The 19,387-nt window shown below is 38.2% G+C and overlaps 1 protein-coding gene across 1 annotated transcript in view; it reads left to right on the plus strand.

The window, feature by feature from the left end:
- LOC138111519 (stAR-related lipid transfer protein 9-like) overlaps positions 1–19,387 on the plus strand; it is a 77,713-nt gene that overhangs the window by 4,162 nt on the left and 54,164 nt on the right. Inside the window, exons 2-3 of the mRNA XM_069017448.1 lie at positions 9,604–9,673; positions 10,952–11,068. Of these exons, the coding sequence (XP_068873549.1) occupies positions 9,604–9,673; positions 10,952–11,068 (187 nt within the window). The remainder of the gene's footprint in view (positions 1–9,603; positions 9,674–10,951; positions 11,069–19,387) is intronic.

The raw sequence follows: 19,387 nt of genomic DNA on the forward strand, positions 1-19,387 counted from the left end.
CCGTCCTCTGTGAACTTCACAGACCTGTCACCTGAAAGAGTTGCTGAACAGATTAATTGATCCAAAAGCTGCTCTTTGCCTTTTTTCTGCTTTGCCTTATTTCTGAGCTGTATTCCCCAGTCCCCTCAGGAGTTCCTGACTTTGTCCTCCACACTCTGGCAAATGAAAGCATCAAAGAAATGTCTGGGTAGTCCCAGGTGGCAAAGCTGAACCACACTTCCAGCTGTGCAGGTGTTTATTATCACAGTCTGAGCTGCAACAGTTGTTTTCCTCATTGCTGCTGCTCTGTATGACATATTCCTCTAATTGCCTTCCTGGTATGCAACAGTTAATGAGGCTTGAGGATAGGATGGGAAGGAGGGGTTGAGTTTGTGGTCCTAAGAATTCAGGTGAGCAAGCCCATGCCTGGGAGGGAGTTTTAGGGAAAGTTTCTCACTTAGAGTTTATAGAAGAAGGCTTGGTATGCAAGGCTGATCTGAGCAGTGTGCTGAGCATGGCTTCACTGAATAGCTGAGAAAGGAGCTTGATGGATGGGTGCATCATGATGTGAATATTTTAAATCTATTTCTATTCAAAATCTATTTCTATTCTATTTCTATCATTTTAGAAATGATACAAAGTAAATCACTATTGGTTTTTACTTTGTTAACTAGTCTCTGCTGTGCTCTATCTCCCTTGTTCTTTGTAATCATATTATAGTAAACAAAGGAAGGATTATTTTGCAAGGAAGACTTTTTGCTGTTTTATAGACTGTGCTATTAGCTATTCTACATGTTCATGTGTAACCACAAGAACTTTGATACAGCAATGTGGTCTACTGTTGACAAGAGTGATAACTTGTGGTAAATTTCGTAGAAAACATTACTTGAATCTTATGCATAACAGATGTTAAATGCTTTATCAAAATAAAATTAAAGCAACAGCAGATTGGAGCTTGTTGTTCTCATTCTTGTATATTTTCATATATATATTCCTTGCGACTTTGGTGCTGTCGCCCTCTCACACAGACAGAAATGGCAGACTTTTATCTACTTTTATCTGCTGTGGTAGTTGGGTGAGTGTTGTTCCTCTGTGTCTCTCTGTTACACATGGGTTTTGGGATTGGTACCTGATGGTGGGAAAGAGCTGTCTCAGGCCTCCAAGAGTCTTTTGCTGTCTGAAAATCTGTATGAGCTGCATTGTTTATGCATAGCTTGTGATTTCAAGTTCTTTCCCACAGCAGAACAAGGATTTTTGAAAGAAAAGTTGATATTTTTATTTTGGTTTTATAAAGTCCCTCTCCAAACAAATGTATTTTAATATTTGTGTATCCTGTTAAGGCTATATTGGCACCTTTTCTGCCCTCTGTCAAATTAGTTATTTTCTTTTACTTAGTCTGTTATTTTAAGTTTCACGTAAGCTGTCACTGAGGTGGTTGCTCTTTTCTTGTAGCATCTGTACTTGGTATTAGCAGATGGTTTCCATAAGCCACATCTGTGACTTTATAAGGGTACTGCATCAGCAGCTTTTCCCAGATGTATTTTTCTTGAAGTTGCATGAACCAAGTTTTCTAAGTTTGATAAAGGGCAGACTTTCTAGTTTGTTAAAGCAGCAGAACTCTACATGACCCTGAGATGAGCTCAGCTGGTCAGAGCATGGTGCTGATAACACCAGGGTTGTAGGTTTGATCCTCACATGGGCCATTCCTTGAGTTAGTCCCAAGGATCCTTGTGGGTCTCCTCCAACTCAGAATATTCTGTGATGTACTAAGTGGCCACTGCTGCCCATTCCATGGAAGATTAAACTTCTGCTGATGTTATGTGACGATACAAATGTGCCTGTGCTCATTTAAGCCAGGAGCACAAGGTGCTACCTACTGATGGTTTACTTCCCAGAGTAAGAGGCTGTCTCTTACCTTGTTGCCCATACAAAAGCAGTTACAACAATATCATAAAACACCAACAGCAGAACCAGCTTTTGGAAGCCTTCTATTTTCTCCTAATATTTTGCATTTTCATAGAACACATTTCCTCCCATGTCCTAAGAATACTTCATGAGTGTAGAATGTCTTGGAGCAGGGATCAGACTTTTGTATGCAGCAAACAAAAAGGAGGCACGATGCCATTAAATAACCTGGCTGGAGTCATGTCTTTGCTGGGTGGTTTCATTCTCTAAGACCACTTACTCTATCTGGGAGAAGTTGTAGTGTAAGGTGATGTGACTTCATGCATAGAGATCACAGCTTCCCTGGGGACTGATGCAGTCTTTAGATGCTAAGTTTTGTGGAGTACGTGGCGAGACATCACTACTGTGCACAGAGAATTTATGTGAGTAGGATTGGGTAGGATTTCCAGAGTTTCCTTTTCTTTAATCCAGTGCTTTATGTGATCTTTAGAAAGAAGTGCACTTCTAAAATTTTACTGCCACCTTCCTATCTGTAGCATATATTTAAAAGAAAATTAGTTTTGCCCCTCTGTTTGTAAAATCTAAGGGTCTACTACAGTAGCTGCTTTTAATAATAAAAAAATAATAAAATGAAAGGTACCAAAGCAGGAAGGGAGAGACAGCACATTGCAGCATTCAGTGTCACAGCCATTTATTTGGCTATGATCCCAGATTGAAGTTCTGTCCAGGTGGAATGAAGACTGACTTCTGTATCCAAATTCAGGTTTGCATAAAAAACATGGCATTTGTACAGAATTCCTCTGATGCAAAAATCTGAATTATATTGTGTCATTGCTCTGTAAGCAGCTGTGAAATCAAGGGTGGATGAAACTGCACTGACTGGACTGTAGCTTTGTTTTAAATCCTCCTTATTTCATGCTTCCTTAAATGCTGGTGGTATGACAGATGAAAAAGGCTTTTTCCTCTCCCCTTCTCCCCTCCATGTCTCTACATGAAAAGAAAACATCATTATTCCACAACAATTCAAAGCACTGCTGGAACATCAGGAGTATTTCTGACTTGGATTTATCAAAGAAGATGCCTCATGGTTATATCTGCACCAAATATTCATATTTTTATTGCTATATAGTATTTACAAAGGAGAATGGGAGAAACCATACAAGAATAATGGTAATCACTAGGACTGGTGATTTTTGACTTTCAGATTGTGTTAGGCATTATGAGAGCCAATGAAAGCTCCATACAGTTGGGAGTAGCTTCAAAAAATTACTTGAGCAGCATGTCTCGTATAGCAGCGTGCTGTCTTGGTGAACTCTGTGTACTTGGCTTCAGTAGAGAGTTTAGAATTATTTATAAACATCTGTTCTGAATTTGGTAGGAGGATTGCTGACCGGGTGTGCACTCCCATTTGCAAGACACAGTGAAACAGTTTTGACTTTAAAGAGAAATATCCAAAATGCTATTGAGTAATGAGAATAATGAGAAACACTGAAAATGAATCTTAGGTAAACTTACTTGATTTTTACATATACTTTATTTTTACATATTAAAAAATCCTGCACTGGCCAAAGTGAGGGTGTTCATACTACTAGCACCTCGACTTTGCCAGGTTACAGCAGCAGGTATAAGTATACATTACGCTGGTGTTGTGGAGGGATGCTGTGTTTGGGAAAGTTGTGGTTGTAGGTACCTTAACTTGTCAGTAGAGTCCAGAAGCTCTAATGGCTGAAAGCTTTGACAATCTTCTCTACAATTTTTGATGGAGCAGCATGGAATCTTAGTGCTCTTCTCATTGGACCCTTGGTCTCTCAGCAGATATATCCTCAACCCATTTGGCTAGGGTAGCATTCTCTGAAGGCTAGCAAAGCTGGGAATATGCCCTGCAGAGTTTGTTTCGTTTCTGTGGCCAAGGTTGGTCAGTCACTCAAGAAGTGCAAAGATGGCAGCTTCTCAAAGATACTTCTGCCAAGGCTGCCAGTAAACAAGAGTCAGAGACACTGTATGACATACTATTAATGGAAAAGAAAAGATAAATCTGGCTAACTGAAGTTTTCCCCATAAAATCTTTAGACTTCATGACCAAGAAATTACTTGGGCTAGATTTTCTTCAGGATTATACATAAGCTGCTGGCATGGTGACTGCATAGGTGTGCCGTTAGATGGCACAGTGTCCCCAGGTACAAGAGGTAAATGTTTGCCTTACTTATCATAGTCATGGGTCACGTCCTGGAAAGTGACAGTCCAAGAGACAGCAGCAGTAACTGCTGGTATACATCCTGCCACAAAAGGCTACTTTTTTTCCTAGCAGAGCCTGTGGAAAAGGGGAGAGATTGATATTCTTGACACACTGCTTTTGAGGGACTGTGTTTCAGTACAGGTTGAGGTTGGGTCTGGAGTTAACTTGGGTGGTGGGAGTTGGCAGGAAAGCATTTAGTACTTACAATTATTACATTGCAGGGTTATTTTTGAAGCTTCTTTAAAAAATTGTTTAATAATTTTCTTGTACTTAAACTGTATATGTTGGCTTTAGTATGTTTGATTACTTTGGTGAGTACTTTGCTGGCCTGTATTTGTAGAAGCTGTTTTGTTGCGTGACATGTCTACTGCTAATGAGTACAGTATTTTTGCTTTATCACATGTACGTGTTCCTAAAACAAACAGGCAACTTCTAAAAAGTCAGCTTCCTTTGTTCTCCAAGTTATTTGAGAGGGTGGAGGAGAAGCAGGGCACATTTTAGAGTGTATAAAAAAAAACAACTTCCCCCTTTCTTTCCACCCACTGTTTCCTCCAGCTCTGCATACCTCCTTGCACTTCTGTGCTCTGTGTCTGAACTCATCTCACTGAGATCCAGCAAGCTGTGGAAGTGTCCCTCTCTGGGGTCTTGATCCTTCCATGATTCTTTCCCACTGGCTAATTCTCTCAGACTGTCTTTGTCCCCGTGGGGTTGCAATAGCTTTACATGTTGGCTGCAAAAATTATTTGTCACAGCAACAGCAAATGGTGTGAGATTTCCTTTGGGCTGCTCATGTCTTCTGGACTGCTGCAGCAGCTTAGTTTCTGTCAGGTCTCCCTTGTAGCTCCCCATTACAACTCTGCCACTGCATTCTGTACTTGTGTCACTGTTCTGTTGCTGGGTCTGCATTTCTCTAAAGCTTTCTGTGACTGAGAAGATGCAAGTCCTTTCTGGGACAAGCACCATTAAGTGGTGTTTCTACAGCTTTATCTTTGTACAGGCAACTTGTTTTCATGGAAAGTAATTTAGGAGAGGCATTTCCCAAACACAGCATGCATTTTTCAAGAAGTGGGGGAAAAGAGAGGATGGGGAAACTAAGTGTTAGAACCCCAGTGACTTCTGAGCAACAGAAGTCAAACGTGTTACTAGAGAAACATACTTTGAAGTTGATTTTATTGGTAAAAAGAATACAGTTTTAATAGCCAGAGATCTGCCGAGATGAACCACGCTTCTCACAGAGATATGATGGAACTCAGTTTATTCTCTTGTCAGTGCCATAGGTATACCCTAATTCCCCAAGCACACATAAGCAAGCTCCATTTTATTGGATCACAGCTGCTATTCACGTGGCCCTTAATAGCAAGCGACTGGTTACAGATTAATATGCACACAACTAACTAACACAAGTCTTCCTCTTTCTGTGGTCAGCATCCCCCTCCCCAACATCCTGTCGACTTGCCACATCAGCATTGTTTTCCTTAGTCCCTTTTTCCTTAGTCAAGGACAGTTCACTAATATAGCTTGGATTGTGCACATATACATGTCCCTGTTCACCCAGCCGTTTCTCTACAAGTTTTCATACCTGTGGAGCAGAGCACCCATCCCTAAGGATGATGGGTTGCTTTATCATTCAAATGCAAACTGTTGCACATATGTGTAAGACTGTACTGACAAACACAGGTTTTTCTGAGAGAGCTTTTGTAGTATTTGCAATCTGAAGTTCAGGTCAAAATATCTAGAACAGCTGTGAGTCTGTTTTTCCTCCTGGGCTTTAGTTATGAAACTGTGCTTTCTTTTCCAAAGTTCTCTGTTTTATACCTAAATGAAGCATGATATAAACGTGTGTTTGCAGGGAGTTCAGACACATAGTCTGTAGAGCTGGTGGCAGCTATGGGTTGCTTTGTTTATGCTCCCTGGTCTCTGTCTGTAAGCTGCAGCAGAAGGGAGGGGTCTCCATTCCCACCACCACGTGTTCCTGCCCTTTCTCTTGCTTTGGCTCATCACGTTGTGTGACCACTGTGCTCAGTGCTCTGGAAGGGCTTGCAAGTCCTGTGACACCTTGATTATTTATTTTGGTGTGGGGCTTTTCCCCTGATCTCAGCTGATCTGAGTCATTGCATGGGTGTGTGATTGCTAGAAAGTAGAAACACATGTGGGAGGTTGGAGCAGCAAAGAGAAATTGCCTCTTTCAGCAGCAGTCTGGAGTTAAGATAAAAGTCTGCGTGCTGTGAATATGCACCCAGAGCAAGGGGAGATTTTAGTTCTGTCTCTGTTTTCTGGTGGCTTTCTTGTTTTGTGAAACTCAGACAAAGGTACTTGATTGCTGCATAGAGCTTTATGTCTGCATAATGTGGAATCTTTGATACCCTCAGCTAAAAGGTGACAGTTTCATTTTGTGTTGTTTGTATTTTACTGGGTTTATGTTTATTTTAACATAAGTAGATGTATAAATATGAGTATAAAATTTTCTATATCCAGAAAATTTTTGTATCTCAAAGATTTTATGTTTGGGATTTCTTCTTTAATCTTTAGTAAGACTGTAGCCCATGAGAGCATCAGTCTATAAGAAGCCACAGAGTAAAGTCACTTGTTTGTAGGGTTATATGTAACACACGTGGACTGAAGGCAGTGAGTTTCACGTAATTATTACAGCTTGGATTGAGAACACTGTTTGTTGTTGAAGTTGCCTTACTTCTGCAACTAGAATACCCTGGCATTTAAAATGATTAAAAGCTTTTCCAGATTTCAACCGTTTGAGTACAAATGTTGTATTCATGAATGCTTGCCTTAGACTAGATTTCTTAAAATTATTTTTAAGATTCACCCGGAGCAGTTCAGCTGCTGCAGGAGATAAGGTTATGGGGAATTACGTTTTAAAATGTATAAAAGCTACTTAGGGGGACCTTTTATTTGAATTCCCCAATTGATTTTAAAATTTGAAATCTTATGTGGTTCACATCTCAATCTACCTCTTTCTACCAAAGTTCTAAATAATTAAAACTCTTTAACATGTTCAGTGAAGACTTGTAATAGCATAGCAGGTAAAAGTTTTAAGGAATCTGCTTTCTCTGAACTTGAGTTCTCTAGTGTTGACCAAATCATGCTTGCATCATCCCCTTAAGAAAAAAACCTCACTGTGTGAGTATTGCTTTAATAAGTTGAGCTCAGTGTTGTCCAAGTCACAAATGAAGCCCAGGAACGGGACCTGAACAAGGTCTTCTCTCTGGTTTATTTTCAGTAATCTGTTTGCTCATCTCGTGCCCAGGAAGAAACACTGGTTAATTGTAAAGTGTACAGGTAAACTTGCATTAGACATTGGAAGAACTGACAAAAAGAGCAGGATTATGTACCTTTGGAGCAGAGATATCAGCCTATGACTAGCTACAGTGCAGTAGGAGAAGGGACACGAGACCTGCAGAGCAGTTGAAGACTGCCCTGGGCAAGATGGGCATGATAACAGTGAGAACACATAGGACATACCTGTAGGGAATGATGTGTGTGCATAGGAGGGGAAGGATAGGAACTTGATGAATGATTTAGGCTGATAAAACTGGAGCGTTAAGGACTGAAAATTAAGGATGCTCATGGGATTGAGAAGCAGGGTAGGACCAAGATCATGCTTGGGCACTGAAGAAAGAGTATGTGTAACTGAAGCAAACTCTCTCCTAAAGGATCCCTCTGGTTTTCTGTCTTCTGCTGTTCTTAAAATATTGTGAAATTCTGTCAAAATGTCTCATTGCCTCTTAAATCAGATCTGCTGTATGGTGTAATTGTCAGCTTTGTTCAGTAGCTCACCTGGCAGAGATTTGTGCATGAATATGTAAGTCACCTAAGTAACTTACACTGGAAAGCATTTGCTTGTCAAAATATCTATAAAGTTACACATGTCCAGGTTAAATGTATCAGTTGCACATTTCCACTACAGGTATTCACAGCCTGTATCCTTAGGCACCGTTCCTTGTTTGTTTCTTCTTTGGGGAGCCGTATGAGGCCTCTGTTCTGTACTCAGCTGTACATAACGCAACATTTGGTGCCCAGCTGCACATAATGTGTTTCCCTTTCTCTTGGGATCTGACATGGGGCTCGGGTGACTGATGTGTTGAACAGCTGAACACTTACAGCTTAACTAAAATCTCTGTGAGCTGTGCTTGTATTTTCTATGCAAAGTGTCATGTGTAAGTATGTACTACAGGAAATACCAAGTTCAGCCTGTTACCTGGGGAGGGTACCTCAAAAATCAGTAATGTGAAGCAAGAGACTTTAAGGTAAAGCATTAATTCTATCTGCAAAAGGGAACAGCTATGCTCAGAAATGTGCTTAAAACCTCTTTATGCTTGGAAAGTTCAAATGCTGCATTGATTGTCTTCATGGAAGTCTTAAGTGTCCTAAGGCATTGTTTTGAATGTTGTTTTGGTACAGAAAGCATGGGGTAAAAGCTGAGAAGTGGAGAGACCCAGAGGCAAGGCATGTTGTGCTTTGTGCCACCTGGCAGGTAGAGCCCTCAGTGAAGGCAGATTGTAATCGGTAGGGACTAAATACTTCTGCACACATGTAAAGCAATCTGTCAAAGATCTAGGGCCATGAAAGAGCAGTTGTCAGCTGGGTTTGAATTTTCTAACTCTTATTTTATCTGACCTAGTTTTTAGCTGACCTCGTGATACAGATCCAACTGAATATCTGGAGATATATATACATCTAATCTCAAATGACAGTGTGTCTTTACCTTAACTTTTAAAAAAGTTGGCCAAAACTGTTATTGGCAGGGGGGAGAGAGGGAGTTGGGTTTTTTTTTTCTTTGTCCACATCCTTTTTTCATTCTTTTCTAATATGATTCATTTTGGATGTGGAAGTTGTCTGTAGTAGCCAGTCATAGCTGCTTCCAGTGAGAGATTTAGACAGTATATATGAGTATTTAGACAGTATATATGAGTGCACAGTCCTTTGCACTTTAGGAACATTCACATTTCAGGACAGTGTTTTGGTTTTACTGTTTGTTTGGCTTTTTTTGTTTTCTGAAGAGTACTTTCTTGAGGACTACAACAAACACTTTCAATTAAGTGGTAAAAATCAGACAGTGCAACCTAAGGACTCTTGTGGCTCACAAGTCTGTGACATGGATCCCTACTCCACAAAGCATAGCCAGTCTACCAGTACTCCACTCTACTTCCTTGTGAAAGTAATTTAAAGCAACAACTCTTAAATAGAAATAAAATCTTAATTATGTATTTAGGAAAAACACTTTGAATCTGTTTAATCACCACAGTCTTAAGGGTTTTTAGCCTCTTGCTGTTGAGATACCTGAATGCAGATCTGCAAATGCCATTTCATGTCGCAGTCTTATCTGTGTATATCTGAATTATCTGTTTTATAGTTCTGATTTGCAGTTTGCTTAAGTAAACATAAATTTCTGAAGTTTAAGAATTTGACATGCACCTTTCAGTTTCTTTATATTTTCAATGGATTTTTAAAATACGTTCTGTTTCCAGAGAGAGAGCAGAAGGAGGAAGAGTGATTGTAGAAGTTGATGACAGAGTGGCGAAAGTCAGAAATATAAAGGTATGCTTTTTGTTGTCTTCTCTTTCCCATATAAGGATCCTGATATCTTGATAATTTTCTCTGTTTGCTTGGCTATTGGATCATTCTAATAGTAATATTAAAGGAGAGGTTTAAACTGGCACAGCCCTAGAATTACTGCAACAAAAATGTCGGGAAGGATTGTTTTGATTTGGGATTAGTTCATGGGTTTTGGGGGGATTTTTTGAGAGGGGATGTAACTGGTAGTTGCATGTTATATTTGTGTAAGCTGCTGCAGTCCTGTTGCATGCCCTCATTCAAAGCTATTAGTAAACTGTTTAGGATTTTTGCATATCTTACTGTTACTAACACCTGGATAATTTCTTTCCCTGTATCTCTCCTCCTCTCATATTTCCCTTCAGAGTGCAACTTATTTGCATAAAATAGAGCAGAAGGTGTAAAGCTACACTTCAGGCCTTGGTAAAAGACCAAGAGCTATAAGAATAAACTGAGTGTAGCCATCATCTTCCTTGAGAGCTCTGGAGCCTGCATGCTTTTTTTCTGCTTAAGTTAGTGTGAATGTTGAGGTTATTACAAAGTTACCAATTAGATAAAAATTACATGTATATGGTGTTAATTTTGTATCGTGTTTTGACTCATTACTCTCCTCCTTTGAGCGTTCATAAGCTTGTCTATTATCGATCACTTGGGCAAGATGATATGGAAAGACTTACACAGTTCCTTTAATTTCAATAATTGCTGACTGTTGTGCTAGAAGGGCTTCACTGTCATTGTTACTAGCCCATAAAGGTTAAGTTTGGACTGTGCAGTCCCAGTGACAGAAGCATTAGCTTGCAACCACGACAAAGCAAAGGGGAAATTGTGGAAGACACCTTCATTTTCAACTATGCAACGGGAAAATTGGTTTTGTTTTATCACTTGGGACCTCATTTCTGTGATGTAACTCTCTGTGAAACAGAAGAATTTCAAGGAAATATCGAAAGGGTTGTAAAGCTTTCCTGCCAATACATAGAATTTATAAAGATTAGCTGATTGCATCTATTGTATGTGTCTTGGAGAACCTTAGCTGTAGTAAATGAACCTTTCAGTAAAAATGCTCTAGCAGATTTCTCATGGATATCTCCACCTCACTCTAAGCACCAAAGAAAATTTACTAAAGAGGTTAAACTTTTTGTCATTCCTTTTCCACAATACAGATCCAGATAAACTTCTCATTAGCTTGGAAAATGGGGTTTTTTTGGGTCAGCTTCAGAGTGACTTGGTCTTTCTGTCTTTCTGTCTTTTTCCTTTTATTGTAAGGTTGACAGTAGGCTTGATAGCAGTTGGGACTCAAGAGAAAAAACTGTGGCCTTCAGCTTTGACTATTGCTACTGGTCAGTTGATCCCGAAGATCCAAAGTATGCATCTCAGGAAATGGTGAGTGATGTTTCATGACCATGTTCCCACCCCATTTTGTCCTTCTGAATCACATCTTTAGGAAGGTAATGAGATGTAGAATACATGAGATCTCCTTTTCTATTCTGCCCCCTCTTTTCATTATTTTGTTTGTAATGCCACAGTACTCAGTCATTTTGTCTAAAGTAGGTGCAGTGGGAATGCAATACCCTAGTTTGTCAACCAATGCACACTTTCATTAGACATGTTAAATTTGGTGATCATTAATGTTAAATTTGGTAGTGATCATTTAATGATCATTAAATGAGGACTCTATCTTAGAAATGAGAATTTTTTCAGGAGCAGGTATCAGGATCTAGAGGGAGAAAGCTCTGAAAGAAAGTAAGAGTGTTGAGGTGATTCTTCTGAGAGGATCAACAGTGAAGTAATCACATCTTTAATGGAAAGAAAATTTTAATTATACCATATTGTTCAGAGATATTTTCCTTGATAAAGCATCAGAAATCTCTTGTAACTAATGGAGACTCCTCCCATCTTGAGATCCAAGCTTTGGTTGATTGACTAAAAAAGAAGATTGAAGGATTTGGTATTAAAATAGAATGTTATTACAACTCTGTTAATAAACAAGGAGTTATTAAATCTACAAATAAATATGGTGCACAGCAAAGCTATCCAAATACTTCATTATACATGCATACAATCACGTATTTTGGCATTAAAATCAGTTTTTACTGCTGTTTTGTCTTCAGAATTAGACAAATTTCATTTTTGTCTGTTTTCAGTACAGCTGTTCTTGAAATTTTGACCTGTATAATTCTGTTGTTTTTCACAGAAATTATCATTTAAGACCAAGTTAGTCCTGTAAAATTTGTATTTCTGGTAGTGATGAGCACAGGATTGGTTTTACTTTTGGGAGTCAATATTTGAAAAACTGTCACTTTTGGGAATTACAGAACTGTAGGTGGAATTCTTGGCTGTGTTTCATTTCCTTCCTGGTACAGTAGTGTAGAAGATGCTTTGGGAACTTGGGAAGTGTATTTAGTGTTTAAAAAAGAAAATTGTCTTTCTAAAGTACTTGGCACTAGATGAACTTCTATTTTAGGGATTACAAATAGCAATTCCTTAAATGTTGAACTGTTTGGGTTCCCCCCAGCTCTGCTTCTATTTTCTTGTTTGTTTTGATTGTGTGTTCTTTGTGAGTTTCTCATATAATACAAGTAGAAGTTTGCTTCTTAAAACTGTTGACAATATAGTTGGCTTTCTAGCTGGAATGGTTTAGCAGATGAAATGCTGATAAATCCAGCTTGCCAAGTCAGTTTTAGCTCTACTCTGTGAGAAAAATTATCAGAAGTGCCAAATGGAAAATATAAATATTGGCTACAAAAGTAAAGTTTTTGTTCTTGTTATTAAATACAAGTGTGACTGAAAAAGAATGCAAAATGCAATGTAAACAGTGCAGCTTCCTTGCTGGGGTTGAGTAGGTATTTCAGATGCTGTGGAAAGCTTTGTGTTATCATGCAATACAGTTTTATCTGATAAAGACAGTGAGGGAGAAACATGAACTCCTGGGCCATAGAAGATTGAGAAATGGGCAGTAGTTTCTTTACTCGTGTCTGATGCTGACTGAAAGGACATCCAGGGCTGCACCGTGTAACTGCTGGGTTACTGAGCCCTAGACAGATGTCTTACAGGAGTTAAGAAAAGTTAGAAGATGGACTGGTGTTTTGAAAGGCCGTGAGTCAGGAGTGAATTTCTTCCGCTTTTTGACTCTCTTTGTGATTGTAGAACCAGTAAAATGTACTTCAAATGTCCTTGAGAAGAGGCTGCTGGAATATTGCAATCTTACCATGCTTTTGGGCACTTTTCTGCCCTCTTACACTGTATGAACGAATTTATTGTACTAATGCCGTGTTTGGAATCATTGCTTCAGTGCTGAGCTGACAACAATGATGTTATCAGCAGCCAAAGGAGGTTCAGTAGCTCTGTCATCCTGTAAAAGCTTTCTTTCATGAGCTGAGCTTGGATTACTTTTCCCTTGAAGATGTCCTGCCAACTGTTATCATATGTGATTGGTGTATTGGTTGAGGATGAAAAGTAGATAAAAGTATCTGTCTTGAGGTTCATTTTTGTAGGATGCTGTTTTTTAGTAAATTATTTTTTTCCCTGTAGATGGATGTATAAAAATCAAGTCCTAACAGTTTCTTCGGTGAAAGATTCTGTGATAGTGTAACAATGGGAGGGCTGCAAATCCTAGTGTTCAAGTAGGATTTTAAAGATACAAATCTGCTTCTCTGAATACTTCTTCCAGATGTTAGCATTGTACATTTCAGGTTCCTGTCTCTTGCATTGCAGAGATGTGTACACACAATACATTTTATTCCCTTTATATTTGGATCAAATACTTCACAGGCACTTGTAGGAGGCTTAAGCCACACACATGTAAGTACTTTCAAATTTTTGGAAGATGAATTTGGATTTATTGTTCTGTTTATAAAGACTGTTCTTTCTCTGCCACCTGTGCTTTACTGTATTTTCCAAAAGGGGAATACATGTTGCCCACCTTGTATGTTTTTCTTAATACATTAAAAAATAGGGAAAGTATTTTTTCACTTTAACTTGGGAAGAGCAGACCTTGCAATACAGTAAACTGAGGAGGAACTGGACCAATTTAGTAAAATCTGTAATGTTCATGTGACAGATTATATGCCTTTACTTTTATTTTTTTAATAGCACTGAAACCAGAAGGGTTTTTCCCTTCAAAAGGCTGGACCAAATAGTCAAAAATATAAATTATTTTTAAGAAGTGTTATTGTATACATATTTTTTAGGGCTGAATTTAAAAAGTAATTCTTGTATCACAATATCTATACAAGCTTCCTTGACTGGCATTACAGAAATAATGTAAGCCACTTTCTGAAAAGAGGAAAGTTTGCTAAATTAAAAACAAAGCTGATTTTGATTACTGGAAGAAGAACCCATCACTGCTGATGTCTGGGAAACAGGCTTCTTAGAAGATGTAACCTGTTGGATAGTGATTGGTTTTGGAAGATGTCTTCAGGAACCCATAGATGGTCTACTGTTATTTATGATTATTCTCATTTGAAACATTTGAGGAACTAGATATGAGCCAGAGTGCTGGTTTCTTTCTCTCCTAACTGTGGTTAAATATGAAGCTATATAGTCTTTCTAATGATCATTCAGTAGTTTATAACCTTCATGTAGAAGTCCAGTATAAGTGATCTGAATTCTTAGACTGCCTTTAGAAGTTGCATAAATTCTTCGCAAAATACAAGATTTTTGAAATAGGTCAGCTATACAAGTATTATTTCATTTTCCAAATAAGCTGAATTTTACAATGTGACCTGTGGTTTTTAGGTAGCCACTCTGGTCATCCTTGGGCCTGTTGCTTTTGTTCTCTCACTGGGCAGTTGAATACTTTGTGTTGATACTGAGCTGAGGCTTTCATCCTCTTTCACAGATGAGTGATTCTACCTTCTCATTTTAAAGACAATTTTTTTTTCCTACGTGGATTTGTTGGTGTATAAGCAGAGTAGGGAAATCAAGAAACACCATAAAGGAAGAGTTATTGGGTAAATCAACCAGACCTATCAGCCACCAAAGGAAGAGGGAAAGAAACAGATCTGCTAAATCCTTCTAAGTAGGGAGAGATGAACCAGGCACCAGGGTTCCAGGGCAGAGAGAAAGATCAAAAACTCATGTGGGACCAGAGAAAGAACAGGTGAATTAAGGAGAGGGACAGAACATTTGATGGGCAGAGTATGAAGTGAAAAAACAAAATTCTAGAATATTACAGGCATTTAAGAGAAAAAGGTCATGCATGAGTTTCTTATCTTAACTCTGCAATTTGTTACATGCATTTTCCATGGCTGTAAAAGAGTGCATGGTTTTCCAAAACACCACTGTCAAGATACAGTTACAGTCTTAATAAAACAGCACTCCACCCCCAGGAAAACCAAATTCAAGCAAAAAAAAAAAAAAAAAAAGCCACCAACAAAAACGCCACCAAACAAAAAAACCCCCAAAGCACAAAATACTTTAGGTGATGTTCCTTTTCCTGCCATTGTTAAGACAAAGTTTAGATTTCCTCTGTCACAGGTTGCTGCAGAATTAGTTCAGCCTCACAGAGGGAAAGTGCTGATTGTCTGCACCTGGGCCTTACTGCTTGCAAACAATGAAGTAGTTTCACCGTGGCTCCCTGTATTCTTCTACTACGGCTTTTTTGGGAGGCGATTCTGATTTGGTCCAAAACCATCTTTAGTAAAGGGGGACATTTTGTGTGATTATTGCTTCCTTCCTACTCCCTTCCTCCCCAGATGTCTTCAGGAACCTGTGTGTAGTTCAGGATTGTTTTCCAAAGACAATGTTGGAAATCCATCACTCTTTGGCCATTATACAACTATGGGACTATCCTTTACTAGAGATTCATGACATATTTCCATTTTGCAGTAAAAATGCTGTGTGATAATGTTATTATAATGTTATTTAGGGTTATAGTTTTTATTCTTACAGGTAGACTCAGGCTTGCTGATTCTGCTGGTTGAATGTAAAAGTTAATATGTAAGTGCTGTGAGACATTTATAGTTGTCTCAGAAACAAACATCTAAATTTAAACTTACTCAAATTTTTGTCTGGCATAGAACAGCATGTTTCAATCTTTTGAGATTCCTTTGTAAAACCTAAAATAGCTCTTACTGAATGTTTCCCCAAATCTCTTTTAGCTCCACTAAGCAAAGGAGAATGTTTAAAAATGTTGCAAAACTTATATAGCTGCTCATTTAGATCCTACTGACGAAAAAATCTATTTCAGCTTGATCTAATGCAAGCACAGTTAAGCAAAATGGTAAGGGTATTTTGCAGGAGAGTATTTGTGAGGAACACAGGAACACATGCAAGCATTAAGTATTCTTGTAGCTGCTACAGCTTCAGTCCTCAGCTTCCCTCCAGCCGTCCTTCCCATCCAGTATTGTGCACACACAGTGACCGCGGTGGGCAGACTGACCCACAGGATGTGCCAGCAGGTATTTACACACAGAGTTACCATAGATAACTCTGATGTGGAGCAATCTGTTCCTTTTGATAATAGCAGTGTGTTCCATGACTAATAGGCTTTGAATGGTAGATACCATGAAATACAGAAAAGTGTTTTAAGTTCCCAACCAGCACTGATTTCAGTGGGATCCAAAACTCCGACTGGGTTTTCTTGAAACACTTTCTGTAGCTTAGGTTTTTGTACCTTAGTGCAGTAGTTAAATGGAGATGATAATGTTTATAAGGGAAATAATAATTTAGACTTTAAAAATTTTTCCTTAGTCTTCCTAAAAAGTTAAATAAATTATGTTCATATTGGTCAAGGAATTTATACTTCTGGGCTTGACCTGGCAAGTGGTTTATTTTGGTTTTATTTTGGTATGCAGGTGTGAATTTTCCTTCAGTGTCTCTCTGAATATTATCATTTTCAGTAAGACTGTGACACTCAATGGCCCTTCTCAGATATATTCATTAAAGCCCTTGACCAAAAAGGCTGTGGCCAGAGAAAAAGATAACTGTCTTTGGGGTATATCTAAGAAATATAGGAGTGCACAGAGGTTAAATAGCTGAGTGATGACACACTCTTGCATTTTTTTTTCCCTGAAGAATTACATTGTCTTTTTTAAGAGAAGTATCTGCCTATCAAAGAAAAGAAAAAGTATTGTTTTCAAGATTTTGTTATGGATTTCCCTGTATGTGGAGGTTGCACTGTGATGTGTCACATGTGAAGAGTTTTATCTTAATAAATCAGGATGGTTTTACAGTGAGAAAGTAGTAAGGGTATGAAAACAAATCTTATTGCAAATCTAGTAGCTGCTCCATATTTCTTGGCCTTCTCACCCTGCACCTTCCTATTCTTCAGCACTGGCTTGCTAATGTAAGTGAAAGAGTAACAATGATCCTTTTTTTTGGTGTACTTCCACTGTTCATTTGAACCATTGGGAGTTTTACAAGATTGTTCAAAAGCAAGATGTGTTCAATTAAAAGTTGTTTATTTCTAAACTTTGTATAGCAAGTAACACAGGCTCTCTTTGCCTGTCTGTCCATTCCATATGTGTGGCTAGGAAGAGCTCATTCCTTGTCAAACATATTATCTAATCATTTCTAATATGTCTTTGTTTATAAATATATTAATTGAAAAAAATTATTCTGTGTTCTGAAGGCAGAAATGGGGGCTACTGATGGCTCATGTGATAGAATACATATGAGCCCTGTAAAGAGCTTTTTAATCTCCTATTTGTTTAAAAAGTATCCTAAGTGCTTTCCATCATGTCTGGCTTCCCAGCATAATTGGGTTTTATGCTACTTCCAGCTAAGAAAAGTAGTTGGGGAAGGGGGCAGACAGGCAGGTTTTTTTAGTTGCTTGTCAGAGTGTGACTGAAAAGTGAATAAAGAAACAGATGTTTAAGATGCAAGGTTTCCAATATGGCACTAGGGGGGTTTTGTTTTGGGTTTGTTTTTTCTTTTTTTCCCAAGGAATTTCTTTGTTTTGCTTCTTAACAGAAAAAGCTTAGAAAAGTTACACAACAGTATTGTTTGGAAGGAAAATATTGCAACATACTTTCCAACTCTTCATCAAATTAAGTCATTGTATTCCTTCCTTTTTTTTTTAAAGTGCAGACATAGTCATGTTCTGAAGAACTTTACCTGAGAGACCTTTCCTCTCTAAGCTGAGTTTGTTACACTCCCATGCCTCTGTGCATTCCCTGCGAGATTCAAGTTTTAAATTGTCTCGTCAATTATCAGGACAAAATCAAAATCTGTTGTCTGTCATATGAGCCTAATTATAAAAAAATACAACACAGTGAAGTTCTAATTTAAATGTCTTGAAAAATTCTTCAGTTTGTTTTCTCTCTCTGTACTCTCTCCCTCCTTGTCTTGTAAAAGAAGGGAAAAAGAGAAGGCAGCAGCAGCTGTGGGTGTAAATGGCATTTTCGCATGAAATACTTGAAAAGCAGTAAGCATTCCATCCACAAGACTTTTTTTTCTCCAATCCAGAGTGAGACAGAAGTGAAAAGGAGAGTGTGCTATAAGAAAAAGGCTTTTTGTGCCTTTGGATCAGTATATAGTGGATTTTGATGGAGGCAGGGAAGCCACCATGAGTGCATGTCATAGATCTTCTGCCAGCAGCACAGCTGCTGTGTTCAGTTTGTGATGGAATAAGGTCATTCTTTCTGACTATACCAAGACTTCTTTGCTGAAAACTTCTCTGGAAATTATTGTGAATAATTCCAAACTTCAAAGCAGGCTTTGTTGGAAGACAAAAAAGAATCAAGTTGATTTTCAATTTATTGAGGCATTGAATTAATTGATAGATAGGCATAGGCAGCGATATGGGATACACATCATAACGTCACCCCAAGACATTTAGTTATATAGTTGTATACATTCATAGGCAACTATAATCTAATGCAGCTATGTTTCAAATATGAAGCCTAAACAGGAGTCATAAGAAAGGATTAAGCTGAGGGAAAGCAGTAAACTGTTTAACAAACAATGAAATGTCTCATTTTCTCATTGTTCAATCTGCTAATGCTCGTGCTCACTGACCATTGCTTACTAGATATACAGAGCACATTGTTTATAATAGGCAGTCAGTATAATTCACTAAATTATATTGGAAGGATCTGTAAGCACCTTCAGCAACTTCAAAAAAGAATCAAGTTCTTTGAGTTGTCAGATTTTGTGCATGTTTGCAGTGTACCTGCACATTCATGGTCTGAGTTGCTTCTACAAACCTTGTGATTTTTGCATGTCTCACGAGTGAAAACAAAATCTTGTATAATGATCTGCAAAATATGCTTATTTGGATGGATGATTTTTTTTTCTTTTTAAATTAGCTGTTGTTAAGATGTGAGATACAGATGTTTTTAAGAAAAAAATCTTTTACATAGATTAGCTGTATGTGGATGTTGATTGTTCTTTCTTACTTACAGATGGACATTCACAGTTTAAATTCCTCTGTGTAATCACGCCACAGTTTTTCCTCCTTGTTCAGAAAATAGTGCCATATTTTTCCTTCTTTTAATCTAATGTAAGAACTATTCCATACTCTTTCTGTTTTGCAAACGGGTTCCCTTATTCATCTGTAATAATTTCCACAGCATGGCTACTCACAGAAGGGAAGGTCATGTTCATGGTACTTCCAAGGTTGCAGATTTGTCCAAGATTAGTCTTTAACTTGAAGTGGTTTTTTCCTCCAATCTTATCAATGCTATGTGAATAACTTCAGTTAGACACATCTTTTAGGAGCTGAAATTACTGAAAAATTAGTCTGAACTTCAACTAAGT

The sequence above is a fragment of the Aphelocoma coerulescens genome, chromosome 5 (assembly GCF_041296385.1).
Source record: "Aphelocoma coerulescens isolate FSJ_1873_10779 chromosome 5, UR_Acoe_1.0, whole genome shotgun sequence".
NCBI lineage: Eukaryota > Metazoa > Chordata > Aves > Passeriformes > Corvidae > Aphelocoma > Aphelocoma coerulescens.